Source organism: Talpa europaea, assembly GCF_964194135.1.
Source record: "Talpa europaea genome assembly, chromosome: 4".
In the NCBI taxonomy this organism is placed as follows: Eukaryota; Metazoa; Chordata; class Mammalia; order Eulipotyphla; family Talpidae; genus Talpa; species Talpa europaea.
The window spans coordinates 86,910,979-86,932,648 of record NC_140070.1 but is presented as its reverse complement, the minus strand read 5'-3'; the positions used below and the strand labels follow the sequence as shown (position 1 = coordinate 86,932,648).

At 36.2% G+C, this 21,670-nt stretch overlaps 1 protein-coding gene across 1 annotated transcript in view; it reads left to right on the top strand.

The window, feature by feature from the left end:
- The window catches only part of ABI3BP (ABI family member 3 binding protein), a gene marked incomplete at both ends in the record, with an annotated part of 205,924 nt that overhangs the window by 145,522 nt on the left and 38,732 nt on the right, over positions 1-21,670 (top strand). The window contains 15 exon segments of the mRNA XM_084232643.1: positions 430-486; positions 1,434-1,493; positions 2,124-2,213; positions 2,807-2,860; positions 4,883-4,957; positions 6,508-6,579; positions 6,906-6,953; positions 7,706-7,708; positions 7,711-7,752; positions 7,755-7,784; positions 9,822-9,896; positions 13,611-13,685; positions 19,500-19,559; positions 20,142-20,189; positions 20,956-21,036. Coding sequence (XP_084088769.1) covers positions 430-486; positions 1,434-1,493; positions 2,124-2,213; positions 2,807-2,860; positions 4,883-4,957; positions 6,508-6,579; positions 6,906-6,953; positions 7,706-7,708; positions 7,711-7,752; positions 7,755-7,784; positions 9,822-9,896; positions 13,611-13,685; positions 19,500-19,559; positions 20,142-20,189; positions 20,956-21,036 — 870 coding nt within the window.

Here is a 21,670-nt window from a genome sequence, read left to right as displayed (position 1 = left end):
ACATAAAGGCTATTTATTGTTTTTATGTCCATATGGCTATGCTATTTACTTAAAAGCCAGAATACTTATGAGTATTCTTATAAGTATATCTTTATACTTACACCTCTAAGTGTATGTTTATACTTACAAGTATGTGCTTGGTAAAGTGTTTAAACAAGTTTCTTAACAGTCTTCTACAAAAGTTGAAATTAGATACTTAGAGACCCAGGAGACTATCGTGTTGGCTTTCTTGAGATAGGTATGAGAGTGGGTAGGCTATGACTAGCTCACAAAAGTGTTTACCTAGCTATGAAGTGACCAAATCCTGAAGTGATAAGTACTTAATTTCAGAAAAAAATAAATTGCTGTGTATCTATCAATGCATTATTACACTGGTAAGGTTTCATTTGCTAACTTTTCACAACTGTTTATTTCATTGCCTTTGATTAGTTCTTATTACAGATCTTGAACCTGGTACTCTTAAAACTGAAGCTCCAGAAATCATGGGTAATGAGAATGTCTTGTCCTTCCCATAAGCGCTTTTCTTGTTCATTGTCATGCTGTTGTAACCACAGATTCTTATGCATCTTAAGACCATTCCATCATCCTCGGTTGTCATTCCATAACCGTCTTTATTTTGAGATTATGCTAACCTCTGTATCAAGATATTTGTGGAATTTAAGAGACCTGTGCATGAGCTAATTTTAGGGCCTCACACTACCATGTAACTGCTGAGCATCGTGTCTTGTTATCATGTGCATTTGTTTAAAGATATTGATTATTTTAAGCTTCAATTCAAACACGAATATTCCTTATTTTCACTTATCCCTCATAACTTGTAGAAATGCCATGTTTCTTTTCGCTGTTTTTATTATGCTAGGATTTGTGTGACCAGTGGATCAGCATATTATTTATTTCAAGTAATGACATTTTTAGTAAATTGTTTAATTTTAAAATATGTCTAAGTCTTGAGAGTTCCAATGACAGGCTCCATTTTGGGGTAGACTCACTTTCTCCTCTCTCTGAGTTTAAGATTTTTTCTTTTATTGAATCAAGGATCACTTTGAAATTTTGAACAGCACAGTCCATTAAGTTATGCATTGATTATTATGCTTGAAAACATAGAAACTCGTTTTTGTATCCATAATAATTTCAGTGTTAGACACTGATCTCAGCTAGTGTGGAAGTACTAATGGACTAAAAAACCACTTTTTCCAGTGGTTATATAAAGTATTTATTATATAAATGTGAAAAAGTTTGCGCAGCTCTCTTATGAGATTAATAGGCACTTAAACATGGTTTGGCCATCTTTGCAAAAAACAGGCATTTCTCTTCCTTTTTATTTAAATTGTAGCAAGAATCTCTTTTCTCACTTCTAGTGCTTCAAATTTGACTTCTGAAATTAGTAATCAAATAAGTTTTTAAAATCTTTTTGACCTCTTATTTTTGGCCAGCGCGTCCTACAGTGCTTGAACCTGTCACTCTTAGAACCAAGGCTCCAGAAACAACATTAGGTAATGGTATTCTGTGTTCAACAGTTTGCCCCTGTTTCTTTTCAACCCATCTAGCATCCTCATCCTCATCCTCATCCTCATCCTCATCATCTTATCATCAGATCATCGAGTCACCCTATACTCTTCCACTTTTCTTTCCTCTTAAGAGTTTTAAAAATTTTTAAAATATTTTCAAAGGCTATGCATAGACCTAAGTCCAAATATCTGTATACCATAAATCTTAATTGAATTTTTCTCATGTACATTTGTTTAAACAGTGCTCACTTTTAAAACTGATTTTAAGCACAATTGGTGTTGCCTCTGTCTTCCCTAGACCAACTCAAGCACAACAGTTCACATGGTACAAGGGTTCTGTGGCATATTTAAATTATTTAATGTGAACCTACCTCCTCAAACTTGGCTCCTGACCTTACCTTATTTTGAAGTTAGATTTCTGAGACTCCTTGACTTAATTTTATGTGTGAGTTTAATCTCTCAATCTTCAATATTTAAAACAATTAACAAAATAGGAGAAAATATCTCAGTATTTTTTTTAAAATGTCTTCAATATCAAGGAAGTATATTTAGAAAATCTAGAGTCTTATTTCTGAAACTATCTGCAGTAGACTAATCTCAAGTTTATTCCTTCAGCTCCAAAAGCATCACAACGAACACGTCGTCCACGTCCCAGACCTAAAACCACCTCAAGCCCTGAAGTACCTCAGACCAAACCGGGTAAATGTGTTATTCCATGGTTTGAGGGGTGAGCGCTAGCTGCCTTCCCCAGTGAGGTCCCAAAGCACTGCCCCTAGTGGGAAGTAACTTGTACCCCCAAGTCAAGGCATAAGGTATGGTTAGCAGCTGCTTCCTGGATGACTTTCTTTAAGCAGGTGGTTACATCAAGATTGACTTAGTCACTTGTGGTTTTTTATTTCTTTGTACTTAAACACATGATCTACTTATTGTAGCCACACGTACATGAAAATAGTATTGTTTTAAACTCCAGGATATAGGACAGGTTGCTTCCATATGTTTATTTTCATATCTACTACCTGAACAGATTTTCCAAAGTTCCTTTTCAGTTAGAATCAGAAAATCAAACATAGAAAGCCTCATGTTGCCCATACTAGGATGTGTAGCAGAGTTCCAAGCTTGTGACTACCTTCTGCAGTGAATTATTCTTAGCTCCAATTTGACCAAATCTTCAAAAAAAGACCCTACCTCCTCTCATTTAAAAAATGTTATTTGAACAAATGTTTTGAAAGAAAGATGAAGACTTGCTCTGTGTGCTTAAATGTTCTCATGTTCGTGTTATTGCTTTTGGCTAATTCCAGCTACAGGCTTTGCACCTGTTATTCATAGTTCTGAGACTCCAGGAACAGCATTAGGTAATAATTTTTGTGACCTTGTTAAGTGCTTTTTCACTCACTAAAAACTTGCTCCATCACTGTCATAAGTACAGTTGCTCCTCCTTCTCTACGCTGTTGTTGTCATTCCATTTTATGCTTCACCTTGTAAGTTAGGGTCCTCAATTCAAGGGTTACCTATTGTTACTCACAGATGTTCCTACACCCACTTGAGAAAATCTTTCTGCCATAAAACCCCCTTTAAAATTTCATTATGTGATTCATTGAAGAGTCTGAAGATCAAGTTGCTTCCCTTCTTTTTGGTATTTAGCTCTCAAAAACAGTGACAATTAAGTTCCATGAATATTCACTTTACTCTCTTCCTATTTTAGGAGAGGTTTCTCTCTGATAGAATTTTTTTTAAAAATTGCTTCCTGGAAGTGCCAATCTCAGCAAATATGTGATTCTCTCCCATCATCCATAAACTTGTCTATTCCTTATTCTCTTGCTAACAATGGTTCTTGATCTTTACTGGAGTTTCTTATTATGTGTATTACATTTACTAACAGATAAATTCTTACTTTTTTTTTGTCTTTAAAGGACCCTCAGTGATAGAAGGAACAGATTAAATTGGTATATCATAGAATTTAATGTATTTTAGAAAACACAGGTCCTCACACAAAGTTTTTGGTTTGTAGCCCTATAAACACTCCAAGATTTCCCTTCTTTAGTTTCAAAAATGTCAGAAAAAAGTAAAACTCCAACCTGCTCCCGAACTTTAAACATCCTGAAGCTTCTCAGTTGAAACCAAGAAATCTGTGGTTTCTGGTTTGAGGAGTTCTTCCAGGCCATTGCAGCTGAATCCCAAGAGTAATTAAGATGTGTCTTGCTAACTTGTTTTCTCACCTCTGTATCCTCTTAGGAGGGTAGAGTGATCAGCAGCTCTGCAAGTGCAAGGTTCATGTTAGAGATCTGTGTGGTAACCAGATCCATCGTGTGCTCTGCATGAAGACAGCCTCTGACAAAAGATGCATCATATTTAGTCTTTTACCATTCTGTTCCGTTCATCTCTTTTTAGAATAACATGGTTTTCTTGGCTTATGTTAAGAAACACTCCTTTACTCTCTGTGTTGCCAACACCATGTTAGCAGTGAGTGAGGATGGGTAAGGAAAAAGGGTGAAGAACAAAAGGAAGGGCATGTTTTACCTCAAGCAGAGTAAAATAGAAATGTGAAGAAAACTTGTCCAGATTTTCTTAGCTATAAGACAGTTTACTTAGACAAAAGCAACTTGAGTGGTAAAAATGAATAGAGAAAATATTCAAAGGAGTTAAGGATCTATGTGGGCTGACAGAGAAGAGCTGGGTTTTGAAATAGGATTTAAATGAGTGGATATAAGGGTGGGAACAGCAAAAATAAAGTGTCAGTATTCACTGAAAGTATACAAGAGAGTGGTCAAAGGAATATAGAAAAAAACATTTCTAGATGGTATTGAACATTTTTAAGGACACTATCATGAAATCAGCTACACCTTGTAGGAATTCAGACTTAGAAGCAGTAGTCAATAATATCTAATTTGTTCAAGTAGGCCTTGTTTTCTCTTAAGAGCAGTGGTCATCAAATTTTGTGTGTGAAGAGTTACTAAATATTTTAGACTTTTCAGGTAATTCTGTCTTAGTCACAGCTACTCAGTTGTGCTGTTATGGCTTAAAGGCAACCAAAACTAATATGCAAATGAATCATTTTAGTTTGTGGGTGTGGTCGTCTTCCAATCAAACTTTATTTAAATTTCATACCATTTTCATATGTCATGAAATACTACTCTTCAATTCTTGCACATCATTTTAAAAAATTTAAAACTTTTCTTAGCTTACAAGCCAGGCAGATGGCTAGATTTGGGAGGGCCATATCTTACCAATCTCTGCTTTCAATAATATATACTTGCATCACTCACCAAACCCTGTGATTTTTGAGGGGTTATGTATTTCATTTCATTGCTACCTTTGTCTAAAACCTATAAAATAAATTATCCATAATTTCTTTGACAATTAGACTCTTCTTTCAGCTCCCACTGAACTGCAAACTCTTATTTTGAAATCAGTGACATCACCAAACCTAGAAATGACACAGAGTCAACCTGGTAAATAGATTGTTTTATCTGTCTGGGTACACTGTGAGCTTCAGAGGACATACTGCAAATATTAAAAAATGCAAAAGAGCATACACTTCGCTCTGTATTGTCCAGTGCCCTTTCTATGAATGCATGTGTGATGTTAAACTAGTAACATGCTCTAATCATACTGTCATTCAGTTATGTGGAAATACTTTATTCCCTTGTGCTCATTCTATATTATGTTAGACAATAACACGTATCTCACTACGTAGTTAAACAACCTGGTTTCATTCTTTATTCCTGTTTTTCCACAGATTATAAACTTGTGATTCTCTTTAGTGGCGAGCTAAATCTGTGCTGTGCCTTGTGAAAAGCACATGCTAATTGGCACATCAGAAAGAGCAACTTTCTTTTTCTCAAAAGAGAAAGTTCTTACTTTGATAAAGATAACAAAATTTAACATACACGTGAGCCTGAGCACACTGCCTTTCAAAATTGAAAATAAAATTTAAAAATCATTCTTTGCAATGCTGTTGCCCCTCCCTGACATTTATTTTGGATCTTGGGATTTTTTTTTTTCTGACATAAGATTGTAATTTCTTTTTGTCACCTCTGCATGTTTTAATTTGCTTAATGGCACTTTGGTGCTCGTGTTGAAGGTACAAGTTTTGGTTATTAATGATAACCTACAAAACTTATAAAATTGTGAACTAGTTGTTAGAACTTATCTTAGTGTTAATAATATTGTTATAACACTAACAGTGAGCTCTCATTAGGTGAAAGGTACTTTTCTAAATACTGAGTTTGTATTAATTCATTCCATGCGCACAGCAACCCACCCTTGAGAGATTGTACTGTTTTGTGTTTTTTGCTAGTTACTGAAGTCCTGGAACCAATTACATTTAGAACTGAGTCATCAAAGGAAGCTATAGGTAAAAATGTTTCCCAGTGGGAAGTCTGGTATATGTGCTTTTCCATTTCATTGCAGAAATCCTCTTGGGTTCATGCTCCGTGACATGTCATACTTCCCCATGTTGAGTCTGTGCTCATCTTGTGAATCCAGAGGGCCAGATGTTCTATGTACCACATTTTGTTGGTGTTCGCTCTATGGCTGTGCAAGTTTCATAATTTCCTCTTTTAGTTTCCACTCAAAACTAAATGCAAAATTTTATTTTTCTGATCATCTTTCAACATGAATATGCCCATCTTGTTTTTTCATTTTCATATGAATTCTAGGACTCATCCCCATGCTTTCCAAGAACTCACTCTGTCTTTTTCTCACTAGAATACTTACAAATATGTAAGGAAATGAAAGTACCTGCTTTGCTCTACGTGGGACTGCCCGTAGACCCTGACAATTAACTGTTTGTGTTTTCCCATAGAGCGCACTGTCTTCCTTTCCTGCCATTGCTTCTGCCCTCTTAAATTGTAGTCATCTTAATAATCTACATAAATATTATTCTGGGGGATGTATCTACTTCCCATGACTAACCTCTGTTTTCAAATCAGTCACAGTGTTCCATTACAGTGTCTACGGGCTGGCACCACTACTAACCAGACATCCATTTCCTCCCTAGCACCATCTGAAAGTGATTATGTGTATCCCACTGCCAAAGCACCACTCAGGCCAGAGGAGCCAAGGACGGAAGGTGGTAAAGGTTTTCATGCTTTGATTGATTTATTTCACAGATTTTTAATTAGCATCTATTGTTAGCATCTATCATGTTCGTGGGAACATGAAAGTGTAAGCTTGTTTTCGACAGCTGAATTGATTTGAAGAACTATAGCTTCCAAAAACCTTGGATTCTTAAAATTACTTTTCATTTCATCATCATATCTGTAAAAATATGCAAAGTCTTACATATTTATATGCAAATTCTTACATATGAGGTGTGCTGATATTCAAGAAAGAGATACTTGACTGTAATTTAACATCTTGCCATTTTAAAAATTGTTCTCCTTTGTTTTGATACAGTTGTGGAATCTATTACAAATGTGCCTGAAGTACCCAAGACCACACTAGGTAATGGCACACCCAGCAGCTTCTGTCCTCATCGCCACCATCCCCTGAGAACCTCAGGTTCTTTCCCATTGTGAATCCATGCTGCATACCACTCTTTGTCATGGCAGTTCATTCTTTTCCAAGCGCTTCTATTCATAACCATCATCCAAAAAGTCTCTCCTCCCATTTAGTGTGGTGTCTAGACGGTCTCTTTCTCTACTTCAGTCAGCAAAGCTGTCAAATCTAAAGCATCTTTTTCCTAACATTGATCATTCTGCCAGCTTGGGATGGTGTTGAATATTTCAGATAATATTTTTGTATGGTGTGATGATCCATTTATACTTTCTGCCCTAGAAACATACTTTCCATTAGCACTCATTCCATCACATTCATTTACATGTTTGATTTTTTTCCTCCTTTGTTATATAAGTGAAATTCAATGCTTTTGTCTGGCTCATGCTTTTAACATATTTTTTAAATTGCTTTGTTTTCTATTTGTGGTTATTACTAAGCATATCTTTCTACTATTGTCAATATATTAGTATGGAATGAGGATTTTTTTAAGGATTTTGCTTACTTTGAAAGTATTTTATAAACTGACATCTCTAGGAATTTTAAAAACTGTGTTATGTAGAACTAGAAATACTACTGTACTGCAGACATGCAATTTTCTTTATCTTTTTAAATCTACTTGTTACCATCACTCTGTCATCTGTACTCAGGGTGTGTGAAGCACTATAATCACCCAGAATACTTTCTCTCACTTACCATAGAAACATCCCTCTGCCTTCCCAAACTATAATCCTACCCAGCCCAGATGAGCTCAGACTGAACCAGTAAACACATTATGTTGTATTTCATAAAGAAGGCGTTTGCAGAATGTGTAAACATAAGAACAGAAAAGAAGAATAGTGCTTCTGGACATCAGAAACCCAACAGTCTTTCTGAGAGTTTTTGGAGGATGATCCTACCTTCCCAGTGCCCCACTTCTGCTTCGATCTTCTATCCATCATCTGTAGCCAGTCTTACTAATGCTGTGAATATTCTTTAAGATGGACCCTTCTCAGCCAGTCTGCAAATGTTTCATATGGGAAATAGTAATATTTCTCATCTTGACTAGTTTTTCACGTTCTTTGGTCATGTAAAGAACTATTTTAAATTTTCTGATTTGTATTTGAGATTATTAGAAACCACCAGAAACCATTTCACTGTCCAATCTGCACAAAGGGATTCAGTTGTTCGGTCACCTTGTCAATGTACAGCTTTTCTTTCCTTCCGCTTTGTCCTCTCCAATGGTTTGCCGATTGCCCTGCATACAAATAGGAGAAACTAAAATCAAACCAGTTACTTGGCAAGTCATAAAATTTAACCTCATGGTAGAATTTGAAGTGAATGAAAACAAAGGACCAACATGGGTGACTAAACGTGTCTCTTCTCGCAAGGAGATCTCTCACTCCTTGCAGGCTTCCTTGGAATAGCAGTTTATCATAAATAAGCCCAAACTTTGGTTTTTTCCACCATTAAACTTTTATGGCTGTATTTCCAAAGGGGATATATTGGATATATACATTTTATTCATTGTCTTCTGAACTACCACTTAAATATTGCCAACTAAACTCTAGAGTTTAATGTTACTGAAATGTCCAATTGTAAATACTGTTAATGCTCATTTCTTAATCATTTTGCATGCTACTCATAGCGTGCCTTTATTGGCAAATAGTCTTTTTTAATCTGAGGGAAGCAAATAGCTACTTGTAAGAACCTCAGCAAGCAAGAAAGTTGAGAGTCAGAAAATCACACGTGGAAAAAAAAAGCTTTAGAATCATAGAATTCTAGGATTGGAAATGTTTTTAAAATCCTAGAACTTTTGATAGAGAACCTGAGTTTATAGACCCAATGATTAGCAAAGGGAGCTCTAACTCTCCAGGTTCCTAAATCAGTGTAATTCCTCTAACATACCTTGCTGTTCCTTTCTTTGCAGGTGAGAAAATTACACTGAAACCATTGCATGCCTTGTATATTTTAATTTATAGTAGGAAAAAGTCTCTTCAGGCTATTTTATACAAACTTCAGTATCAAATAACTCTTATTTTCAGCAAGCGTTTTTTCAGTTGCTGAAACTCCATTAACTCGGACGCTGTTTTATATTCTTTTGTTTCTTTATCCCAAACTTTAGTTCAGACAAATGAGGTACTTCCATAAGATGTAATCTTGCATTTGATAATTCTTTTTTTTCCCCAGCAGGATGTACTTTTAATTTTCTTGGTGAAGAAACAACCTGTTTTTATATTGAAATTTGTACTCTAGAACATCTTTGGAAATTATCCAGTAAAGAAGTAATTTTCTTCAGTAAAATATCCTGTCAATTTCTATTCAGTTTCTTTTCCCTAATATGACCAATATTAACTGAATTTATCTAATAATATTTTTTCCAATAGCACTTTTATTAAAATGCATTCATTTTTCAGGTATTTTTGGAACACAACATGCTAACTTTGTTTTTTCCTTTACAAAAAAAATGTATCTATTTACATTAAAGATATTATACTGGGATGTTTTGATTAAATGGTGTCAACTTGTAAGGATGGATTCTTGTTACTCTGAAATTTATTTTAATTATTTAAATGATATTTAAAGTAAATATCTCAAATTCCAACAGTTTCATTTGTCAGCAGATTATCTTAGACATCACTAATGTGCTTTCTTGTTTTATTTCATTTACCATTATAAAAAAAATTCTCTGAATATACTTTGTGACTCTTTGGGAACTTTAATCACATTAATTTCTGTGTATTTTAGGTCTTCAGCAGATATCTTTGAGACCCCAACAACCTAGGTACTGTGATTTTTAAAGGTTCAAGAGTTCCAAACCTATTCCCTTTCTTTTAGCTACCAAGCAGATTCAGCGTTTTCCTCCCAAACCAAAAACATCTCCACGTCCAAGAATCCCACAAACACAGACAGGTAAACATTTATTTTTTATTTTGACCTGAGAATTTCATGTGAATTGGGTTAGTTATTCTGTTGAATAATAGCAAATTGGATCTTTAATCCTTATAAAGCCAGTCTTCCTCTGAAACCTAATACTTATATCTGCTTTCAGACTTTATCAAAAAGCATATTATTGGATCAGATTATTGCAAAAAATTTTCCCTTTTGTTGCATTATTGGGAAGAATGGAGAAGAATGGAATTTGAGAATAAACTGCCTACTACTAATTTTTAATTTTTTTTTTTTGCATAGAAAATGCAGGGTGTAGGCCAGGGGTGTGGGGAGGTGAGAGGATTCACCAAAGACAAGAGGAACAGAACAGGCAGATCTACTGAAATACACTGCTGAGGGGAGCAGTGGTTGAGACAGGAGAGGTCTGCTGTGCCAGATGTGAATTAGCTCCCTGGCCAAGGATTGAACTCAGGCTGTAGCAGTGATTGCACATAGACTTAGCCCCTAGGCCACCAGGGAGGCCCCTACCTAATTTTTTTTTTTTACTTTTCAGTAGATTTTATTCCACAAAATGATGTGAAGTTTTAAAATAAATATCCTCTCCCATAATACAGTGATTAGATAATACTGATTTGTTGTTTTGTTGTAAAATTTTGATAAGACCCAAGAAAGAGTCCCTCTGCTCTAGAAACTTTATTTGTATGATAAACTTTTGCCCTGACTTCTCAACCAAGATCTTACCAGTTTCTCCAACTGCCTCAGCAGGTCTCCATGGGCTACCATAAACTTGACATGCCTCAAATAAAACTCATATAATCTTTTCCTCCTTTCAGTTTCCCACCTAAAAACATGCCAGGCAGGTTCAGCATGTTACATTTGATATTTTACTTATCATCTGGTCCCTGCAGTCCATTGTTACTAAGTATGGCTTATTCAACTCTTACAAACATCTCTAGCATTGGTCCCTACTCCAAGCAGCTATCTTGTCATGCCTAGTCTGTTATTAATCAATTGATCTTCCTCCTCACCTAATTTCAGATTATACCATCCCTTAAGGCATTGATTATTTAATTAGTCACTCAGAAATACTTTTTTGCATGCTATGTGTCAGACAATGTGCTAGGCTTTGGAGATGTGAAACATAACCGCACCCAATAAGATACCATCTCACACCAGTGAGAATGGCACATATTAAAAAAACTAGCAACAACAAATGTTGGCGAGGTTGTGGAGAAAAAGGAACTCTCCTGCACTGCTGGTGGGAGTGCAAACTGGTCCAACCACTATGGAGAGCTGTGTGGAGATTTCTTGACCTACTAAACATAGAGCTTCCATATGATCCAGCAATACCAAATGACACAGAAACAGTAATTCCAAAGGGCACCTGCACCCCTATGTTTATAGCAGCACTATTTACAATAGCTAAGCTATGGAAGCAACCCAAATGCCTAAAAATAGATGACTGGATCAAGAAGATGTGGTACATATACACAATGGAATATTACTCAGCAATCAAAAAGATAAACACATGCAGTTTGCAGCAACATGGATGGAGCTAGAAGGGATCATGCTCAGCAAAATAAGCCAGAAAGAAAAAGAAAAATACCAGGTGGTCTCACTCATAGTAGGAATTTAGAAAACCTAAATAAGAAACCAGGAAAAAGACTAATCAATACAAAGTAAAAATCAAAATCAACAAGCAACTCTAAACCAGAGACACACTACAGGGGGGGAGTGTAGGGGATAGGAAGGACTAGAGTCAAAATAAGGGGGGGTGCAATTTTATGGGTAATATAACCAAAATGAAAATGCATACATTGTGCAAAGATGAAAAAAGATGTAAGAATTATATAAAATAAAATATTTAAATTTAAAAAAAATTAGTCTAAGCCAATCGTCTACATTTAAATTTATCATATATAATGGCCTGCTTCCAAAAAGTATATGAGGTGTTAACTACCCATTTCACTAGGTAAGGAATCTTTACTACCACTAGCAATCTGGGTAGGGGGAAATGTTAGCAGGATAAAAAAATTATGCTTGGGCCTCCCCAGTGGCACAGCGGTTGAGCGCTGGGTTGCGAAGCTGCCCGCAGCCTCTGCAGTGCCAGTTCGATCCCCGGCTGCTCCTGGCCACCGGAGGAAGGTCCCACATGGCACGCAGACCTCTCCTGCCACCCGCTGCTCCCCTCAGCAGTGTACCTCGGTCCTTCTGCCTGCTCTGCTCCCTGCTCTGGCTCTGGTGAATTCTCTCACCCTCCCGCGCTTCTGACTGTACCCAGTGCTTACATACATACATACATACATACATACATACATACATAAATCTTTAAAAAAAATATGCTTGATATAGGTACTAATTTTGAATTCCCAACACAAATCCTTTTATCATATCTCAGTATCCCTACTGGAGAAAGAAAAAAAAAAACCTGAAAATCAGAATATGCTCACATTCTTCAATGGCAAATTTTTATGATACAATTTTTGCATCATTTTGACATTTCACATTTGATTCCCCGACCATCTTCTGAGTTAGGGACACATTTACTATTTCCACCTTAAAAATGAGAAACAGGTTACATGTGATCTGCAGAGCGTAGATATAGAGCCCAGGTGTGAGGACCAGGGGACAGCAGCGTCAACTCAACTCTCACATCTGGTGCTTAATAACTATGGACCTTCAGGCAGATAATGTCACCATCCCCAGCTTTCACTATGAAGTTGATAATTCCTTCTTCCCACTAGTGTAGTGAGAATCAAAGGACATAATCCTTATTAAAGGATTTTTTAAATTGTAAGATGTGTTACAAATAAGTTAGAACTTACCCTGGTGCCTATTACATTAACATCTTGTTACTCCAAAGAAATAGTTGAAGAAACAGTTGTGGACGCCTTCATTTAAAGATTTATTTTGGTCCTAAGAATTACAGGGGAGTGTGGTGTGACTCCAACCACACCACTGCAGTATCCTTTCCGCTGTTGCTGCTGAGTTGGCTTTAGCTTCTCTTACCCAGAATCATAGGTTCTACTCTGACCTCCCAACTTTATCTTCAAAGAAAGTTTAAAATAAATTCAAGTAAAGATGTCCAGAAAAGAATTCTTGCATTGATCTAATTGCTATCTCTTCTGAGTTGAAGATTTTTTTTTCTTTTGAACTAAAATTTAATTATCCTTTTAACTTGAGAAAGTTCAGTTGAAGATTTTCAAAACTACTTCATCCTGCCCTCATGTTTATTGAAATTTTACAGTTTCTCAGACTTTTTCTAAAAGTATCTGGGATTCTGGATGGTCTCACTTGTATGTGAAATACAGAGAAACACAAAGGATCAGTTCAAACCAAACCAATAATGAACACTTGACATCTGACTGCAAAATTGAGGTTGCCAGAAGGGGAGGAGCTGAGGGGGGGTGGAAAATGGAGGGGGCTCAGTGGAGCCTTGTACAGGACAGAGGGGCACTGGGGGTACAGCATTGTGTGAAGATAAGCATTTGTGGAGGTTTGATCCTATGACTCCAAAAATGTAACAGTGAAGACCAATTTTATCTCCATAAATATAATTTTTAAAGCTTCTGCAATTCTGATATTTTTTAAATCTTGAGGTTTATTTTTCATCTAACTCCTATAATAACTATGTTTTATCAGTGGCCAGGCTTATACTTTTTGTCATGTTGTGTGTTAAGCATGACTGGAAAATACTAAAAACAAGTGACTCATGATCCAAGTTCTCCTTTTCAGCTCCTAAGTGGCCCCAACGTGTTACTCCAAGGCCAAAAACATCACCAAGTCCAGAAGTGTCTTATACTTCACCTGGTAATTGCTTTATTTCATATTTAAGTCAATTGCATCCCACTTTCACACCCTGCTGCGATGAAATAAGACAACTGATGGCTGTGAGGTCAATGTTGAAATAAGTTGTATCATTCGTGGTATGTTCATTTCAGAAATTTGATAAATATTATCTAAGTGTTTTCTTATAGTAAGCTATTGATCCAATCAAAAGCAGAAAATCATGCCAACAGCAGATGTTTCTTTTAGAACTCAAATTTTCATTTTCTAATTTAAAAAAAAATAGTGTCATTTTAAATGTCTCACAAAAATAGGGTAAATATTTGTTTTTTTCCACAAAAAATGATAAAATTATATTTTGCAACTAGAGAAAATGATGTTTAACTTTTTTTTTGAGTTCAGAAATTTTATTCTATCCAACATGGAAGCTTTTTTTTTTCCCTGACAAATTATATTTTACAAGTTTATGGTGTAGTAACTAGAGTTAGGGTATTATATCACCAAAAGCCAAATGATTTAACTAGAAATCTTTTTTCTTTCCTGTGATCTGAGACTGTTTTGACCATTTATGAGCGGACTAATCTCATATTTGCAGGAATAGTCAGGGTGGGGATGACATGAACCTCGACATTTCCTGTCTTACCAGCAGTCAAGGTGTATAGGAAGCTAAACAGTTCTCTAAGAAAGCTACATTTTTAACTAGAGAATCTGAGTAGTAGTTTTTTCTTTTTCTTTTTTTTTTGAAGATCTATTTATCTATGCATACAAAAACTGGGTTGTAAGCCAGAAGTGTGGCATGTAGGTGAGAGGATTCATCAGAGACAGAGTGGGGAGCAGAACAGGCAGATCTACTGAAATACACTGCTGAGGGGAGCAGTGGGCGATTCAGGAGAGGTCTGCGGCACCATGTGGGTAGCTCCCTGGCTGGGGATCAAACTCATGCTGCAGTGGCTACAGATAGCTTCATAGTGCTGAGACTTAACCCCTTGCACCACCAGAGAGGCCCCAAGTTTTTCTTTTTAATGGACATTATTTTAAAATTCCTAGGTGTTCCTAGAAGCATATTGAACATTCCAAAAGATTTCTGAGACACAGCTTGAAATTACAGCATTTTGGAAGGCAGTCAAAATTCACATGCTATAACACTTTCCAGATGGTGCAAGTGGAAGGTGATATCACGCCACGGGGCACTCAAGTGTGTTGCTGGTGGTGGTAGGCTAGACAAGGGCTCCTTTGTCCTCAAATCTAGAACTTAAATTTGAACCACTGAATGTAGACAGACAAGACTGTCAACACAGAGTATGAAGAAAGCTGGTCTTCCCACTTGCAAAAGTTGAGTTCTTGTTTTCAGTTGCAGAAAAATGTAACAGAAATTAAGTCATTACAGATAGCAGCAGTAGACTGGAATGATTTTCTTTTCATTGGAGAAGGATGTGTTGCTTTGGATAAGACCTAATCTCACTTAAGCCAATATTTTTAGTAGTTAAACATTTTCTTCTTTCAAAATGTCTAATATTTGCCTTAATTCCACTAACATTTTTCTCAGAAACTACCTGTAAGGTTGAGCATTCGAATAACAGTACAAGCTACTATTGGGGCCTCAACAGCATCAATCCCATTAGCTCTCCAAGTCCACATGTGCAGTGAGAAGTCTGTCTCCAAAACTATGTTGGTTCTGTCCTTGTGATCATCAGCAGTTTCTGGATCACTCCAGGATATGATGCCAACGGTGATAATTACAACGCAGCCCTTACTGTGTTTCACTTGCCTCACAAGTGTTCAAGCTGACTGAATTGTGTTTTGTTCAGTACTGGCTTGTATCCAGGTCCAGGTTGGCATCCAAGACCTTGTTTTACCAGCTTGTCTAGGTAATAGCTAAGAAAAAGGAAAAATTACATGTATGTTGAATACTTACTGGTATCCTGGAGAAATAGGCACTGTAAAAATTCTAAAAATGTAAAATGTAACACTGAAATCAAGCCAGTCTTTCACAATTTTTATCTTAAAAAATGTACTCAGATATGAGAAGTAATTAACTTGGATTTCTAGGCCTGCATAAAGCAAGTCAATCCAGGATTTATTGTGCTGCAGCTTTCATTAGTTAGGAATTTAGAAAATATCTTCCAGCCACTTGGTTTAGTTACCTACAACACTCAATGAGGAATATTCACAAACTGAATCTGCATGCCATGTCTAGAACCCAAACAGAATTGGCTTTTTGGGAGATCCATTTTGGAGGAATGATTTAGAATTCAGAGCAAAGGACTTAGCCTGAAGTGGCCTCGCTCCACAGAGCTGTGCTGCCTTTGTAGATTTGTGTCTGTACCAAGGCTGTCTTGGTTCTGTGGTCAACCTGGCCTACAGGCATTTGGATAGACTTCAGTCGTTGGAAATGAACTGGGAGGAAAGTCTAGCTTCCAGCAAGTTATCCACTTCTCTCAAATGTTCTTTGTAACCTATTCACTTTGATAAATTCTAACTTGTGGTCACACTTTAGCATTTCTGCACTTAATTCCATGTTCTCAGCTAAACAGGTAGTTTTTTTTCTTCTTCTTGCTATTGTTAAGATAATTAAGAATGAGTGTTTTAATTTTAAATAATTCCTAAAAATGTACTCCAATATGTAAAATGATTGAACCTGCATTCAAAAAAGCAGTCATGTGCTTATATTACATACTTTAAAATATTGCCATTTTTTTTTAATTAGGGAGAAGCCAGCATATGAACAGTCACCTAATGTGACTAATGTGTTTTTTCTCATCCAGTTTTAGAAGAAAATACATTTAAAATTGAGCAAGCTAAGACAGCAATGGTTAATCTCCCCATTTTTATTTTTACTAAGGCAGAAGTTGGGATATCATTTACCTCCTTAAGATCACACTCTTACCGCTACCATCCTACAGTGCTTCTTGATCTTTATCATCCTCTTCTAATTATTTTTTTAAGTTCTTCCTAAAGCTGTTTTTTTTCCCCTGAAGGATGCCTTTATAATGTTAGTGTTCATTAAAATGTTTCTTTTTTCCATCCGTTTTCTTAGAGCAATAAGCCTTCTCATATATAAGAAGTCAGAGCAAGAGTATCAGCAATTTGCTAATGTGCCTGATGGTATATTCAATATCAATATGCTTTTAGCATATGTTAGAGAGGGTCTCCCTAGTGGCTTATGGGTTAAATCTCAGCAGTATCACTTCTATAGCACCTGAGTTTAATCCCTAGCCAGGGAGCTCACCCACATGATGCAGCAGAACTCTCCTGCTGCTCTTCTTAGCTGAGTATTTCAGTAGATCCACCTATTCTGTTCCCCACTTTGGTGAATCTTCTCACCCCCTGTACCTCTAGCCTATACCCCAGTTCTTCTACACAAAAAAATAAATATTTGAATAAAGCACAAAACATGTTAGACATTGTCCACTCATAATTAGTTAGTGGTGCCCTTTATTAAAAAAAGACAGCTAATGCCCAAAAATAGATGACTGGATCAAGAAGATTGGTATGTATACACCATGGAATATTACTCAGCATTCAAAAAAGATAAACACATGCAATTTGTAGCAACATGGATGGTGCTGGAAGGGATCATGCTCAGCGAAATAAGCCAGAAAGAAAAAGAAAAATACCAGATGGTCTCACTCATAGCAGGAATCTAGAAAACTTAAATAAGGGACCAGGAAAAAAAATAACTATAAGAAAGAAAATATCAAAATCAACAAACAACTATGAACCAGAGACATTATGGAGATGGGGGATGGGGAAAGGAGAGATGGGGGTCAAAATAAGGGTGTTATAATTGCATGGGGAATATAAAAATAAAATTTAAAAAAGAAAAAAGAAAGACAGCTAATGTAGTTGATTAGTGCAAACAGTAAGTTGTTTGAGTCTAAAATACAGTATCGGTAAATACTCTAAAGAAAATCATGCTGTCTTCTCAAATTGTCATTCACATAGATTAGTTTACTGCTGCCTGGAAGACTTAGGAGTCATGCTTTTGCTCATTTTAATAGAGAAATGCCACCTAGGGAAAAAGAAAAAAATAACTTGCATTTTTTGAGCTGCAATTGACCAAGTAGGAGAATGATTTATATCCCTTCCTGTGAATGTTTCTATTTCTTTCCTTTCCACTTTAGAAAGTCTGCTGTGGCAGTTTATTAAATCATCACTTCATGGTTAAAAAGTGTCAGTTGCAGCAGGAGGAATCCACATTATCCTAGCTTAAATTCTTCAGTAAACTGTAGCAGGCAGTGAGTAATGTATTTACAGTATGGTAGATTTAATAGCAGCACATGTCTTCTGAGCTCCTTTCCTGACTCCAGCTGAACATTGTAGTTTAGCGCTAGAACCACCTCAGGTGTTTGTAACCTGCAGGCTGCTTTGTCTGGCCATACCTTGGCAGAACCAAATCAGAGTGCCTTCTCCTTCACCCTATAAACATTCAGTTTGATTTACAAGTGGACATTCCTCCTATTTACCATTTGAGCACCTGAAAATACTACATGGCAAAGGTGAAATGTTCACCATTGTAATGGTTTTTCTCGAACTTTGCTGACCACTGATCTTTGTGAAATTTTCCTTTTTTCTTAAAAAAGGTCCAGATTTTCAGGTTGCCCTGGATGTTATCTTTTAGCTCAGGAAAGTTCTAATAGAGTCAAGTTTTTATACTGTGTACCAGATTCTACAACTACATTGGTACTTAGTGGCCTAGACTAAGAACAGATGTGAAATCCAAGTTAAATATCCCCAAAAGCATTTTAAAAAGAATGTCTATTTTATATAACCTATTTCTATACTAATGTTTTCACCACTACAGGTGGTGCTTGGGTAAAGGTTTTTCTTCAGCATTTTCTGAAACTGAGTTCCAGCCTGACTCCTAATTTTTTCCCCAGAATCATATAAGATGTAAAAAATTTCAGTGCCTGCAAAAGGTCCTCTGGTATTTATGAAATCCTTAGTGTGGTAGAGAAACCTTTCAGTGAGAGAGTAAAGCTGAGAAGGACCTCCTGGGGAAACTGAGTCAAAGAACTACCTTATCTTACCCTTGGGAGGTGACTGTGCCATAGAACTCTAATTCTAACAGTAGGCAAATCCCCTCTGATTTTGCCAAAATAAACTGGGTGCAGGCATTTAAAAAAATGTACTGGATATCAGCTTTGAATATGAGTAGGTCTATTTTTTAGCTGACATTTTTGTCTTTTGTTTTCATGTTCTGGTGTATTAGGAGAGGCCTAAGATACTTTATATATAGGGTACATGATATATGGGGAGCCGCATACTAGAACTGACAAGAAAGCAGCATGTGGCCCGTACTTACTTCATAGCAAGCATTCTCATAAACTTTCCATGTGGTTTCTTCTAGTGAGCGGTTGTTTCCTTTTGCTCTATTTTCTCCCTATAGTAACTGTTAGTGATTTTTAGAATTAAACTTGGTTCTCTCAGATGTTTAAAAATTTTGCCTGTCTTGTTTCTCTCAATTTATAGGCCATTTATGCACTTCATCTGAGATAATAAATTTTCTTTTCCTATTAGCAGAATTTTAGTATGAATATCAAATAGTACCCAGCTACTGGCAAAACCAGACTTATAATTCCAAAGACAACTTGAGGGAACTCTACTTTGTTGAGTTTAATTCCATTATTTTTTTTTTCCTCAAAGGGAACTTCAAAATGAACTGTGACCAACTTTGTTTTATCGCCACTCCAGTCTTCCTACACAGTGGCCTTTTTCCATTTTGAAAAGAACAGCCATCTTCTTGACTTTTTTAACCATTGTGAAAACAGCATGCTTTCTGAGAGGTTCGTCTGTGATGTATAGAATGCACAGTATATTACAATCTTTTTCTTTCAGCTCCAAGAGATGTGCTTCTTCCCCATCAACCAGACCCTGAAATTTCTCAGAGTGAACCTGGTAAATGAATTGTTTCATTTTCCCAGCTAGGAAGTGTGTATTTTTCAAAAATGTATTCTTATATACTTTTTTTATTGGTGGTTATGTGGTAGAAATTCAGAGAGAATTATGGATATAAAATGTATATATCTTGGGGGGAAGATTTAATCATGCAATCTACTTGAAGCTTTTCTCCTGGTTAACATGATGGAATACCATCTAATTAGTTTATCCTTGTTGAATAGAAGATTATACTAAAATTGTAAGACATAATTATTAACTGAACCTATTTTTTCCACCTTCTTCAAAATGTAGCTATAACTACATACCAAGATATAACTACATACCAACTGTGATTGTATTGTTATGTGAAAAGTGCAGGCGCCTACTCAAAAAATTCCCCAGAGTGGCAGTGAATGAGGGTTTTAAAGTAATAGCTAACCTAAGTTCCCCGGGGGGCATTCAATATATATTTTTTTATATTTAACTTCTTAGAGCATGTTTTAGTGTTTAAATGGATGTGGATAGAAACACAGAAACAATTTTTACTTCTCCAGGTAGTAATGCTTATACATCTGTTTCTTTTATTTGCCTTTGACTTAGTTCTGCAACCTGTTACCTTTAGAATTGATCTACCGGAGACAACAATAGGTAATGATGTCCCTTATAAACCAACTCTAATTGTTTTCTTTGCTATGATCAGTCTTGCAGGTCTTTCTGAAATGATCATATTGAAACATCATCTCTTTTTTATTATTACCTTTTCAAAATTAAAGAACAGTCATTTTACTGTTTTAAAGGCTTTGCTCTGAAGACCAACTTGAGAAGCTCATTACCAAATCCACCCTTACCTATCTCATTTACCTCCATGTTCAAAATGATTCTACTTTATGCATGCCTATCTGCTTAACTTTTTTTGCTTAGTGATTCTCAGCTGTGGTACTGTGGCACACTAGCATCTGACAAGTTGTGAAAGTAATTAGTATTGGTCAAAATACTAAAATTTGTCAGTGGTTTAATTTCAAAATAAATTGAGCTACGTCAGATGACCCTACATTGTGGGTCTCTCACTCATTTTAAAATCCTATATGGTCTCTTGTGTGGAAGAGAGGGACAAAGCTACAACTGACAGGCCAGGACCACGTCTAACGCTTCCTCCAGCTTAAGCAGGCATGGTTAAGGAGTATGTCTGGCATTGAATGGTGTTTACCAGCTAGTAAATCCTGGTGGAAAGAAACAGTTGAGAACCACTTTTCTAACATTCCATAGTCATTTTCCTGGAAATTCTGGACACACTAAACTTTCTTCTTCATGACCCATTGAATGTTTTCCAGAAGCAATCTCATGGAATTCCATTCTGATCTGGTGGTAGCTTTTGAATCTAAAGACTGACCACCCTGGTACTTGTCTTTTACAGCTCCTTTAGAGACACGAGGCAGCCCTTTCATGCCTATGACTTCACCAAGTCCTAGTCAAGAGGAACTACAAACCACTCTCGGTAAATTTTGTTTTGATATTTCAGTCCAATGCACACGTACCTACCTTATAGGGGTTGCCCGAAAAGTAGCCATAGGTACCTGTGTTCATGACTTTTTTCCAAATAATAGAGGGTCTCTTATTACCATTATTAAAATCCACTTCTCCTGATTCTAATATTGATGCCAATTTGCAATATAAAGTGAGATGTTTTAGCACATCTTGACAAAATTTCAAGTATTCTAAAAACAGTGTTCCTAGAGAAAATCAATGCTATAGTTTTTTGTTACTTTTTCTGTGTTTAAAACTGCATTTGTGAAGAAATTTTTCATCTGGCATTTGTTGAGTATTTTATGGTTACTAATTACAATGTTACGGGATGGGGTTCAAAATGAAATTGTTTCAAAAGTGAGCTAACTTAGAGAACTCACCATCCAATATGAAGACAGGATTTAGTGATAGGAGTGCAGCCGCAGAGTGTCTGTGTGCATGTGAGATACAGTTCTATGCCCCATTTTATAAATTACAAAATTAAGGCATAGAGAGATTTTAAAACTTGGACCATTTACACAATTCATGTTATTAGATTGGAACCAAATACCCAGTCATGGGAGCTCCTGCAATTCACCCCAATGTTATACATTACAAGTGTGAGA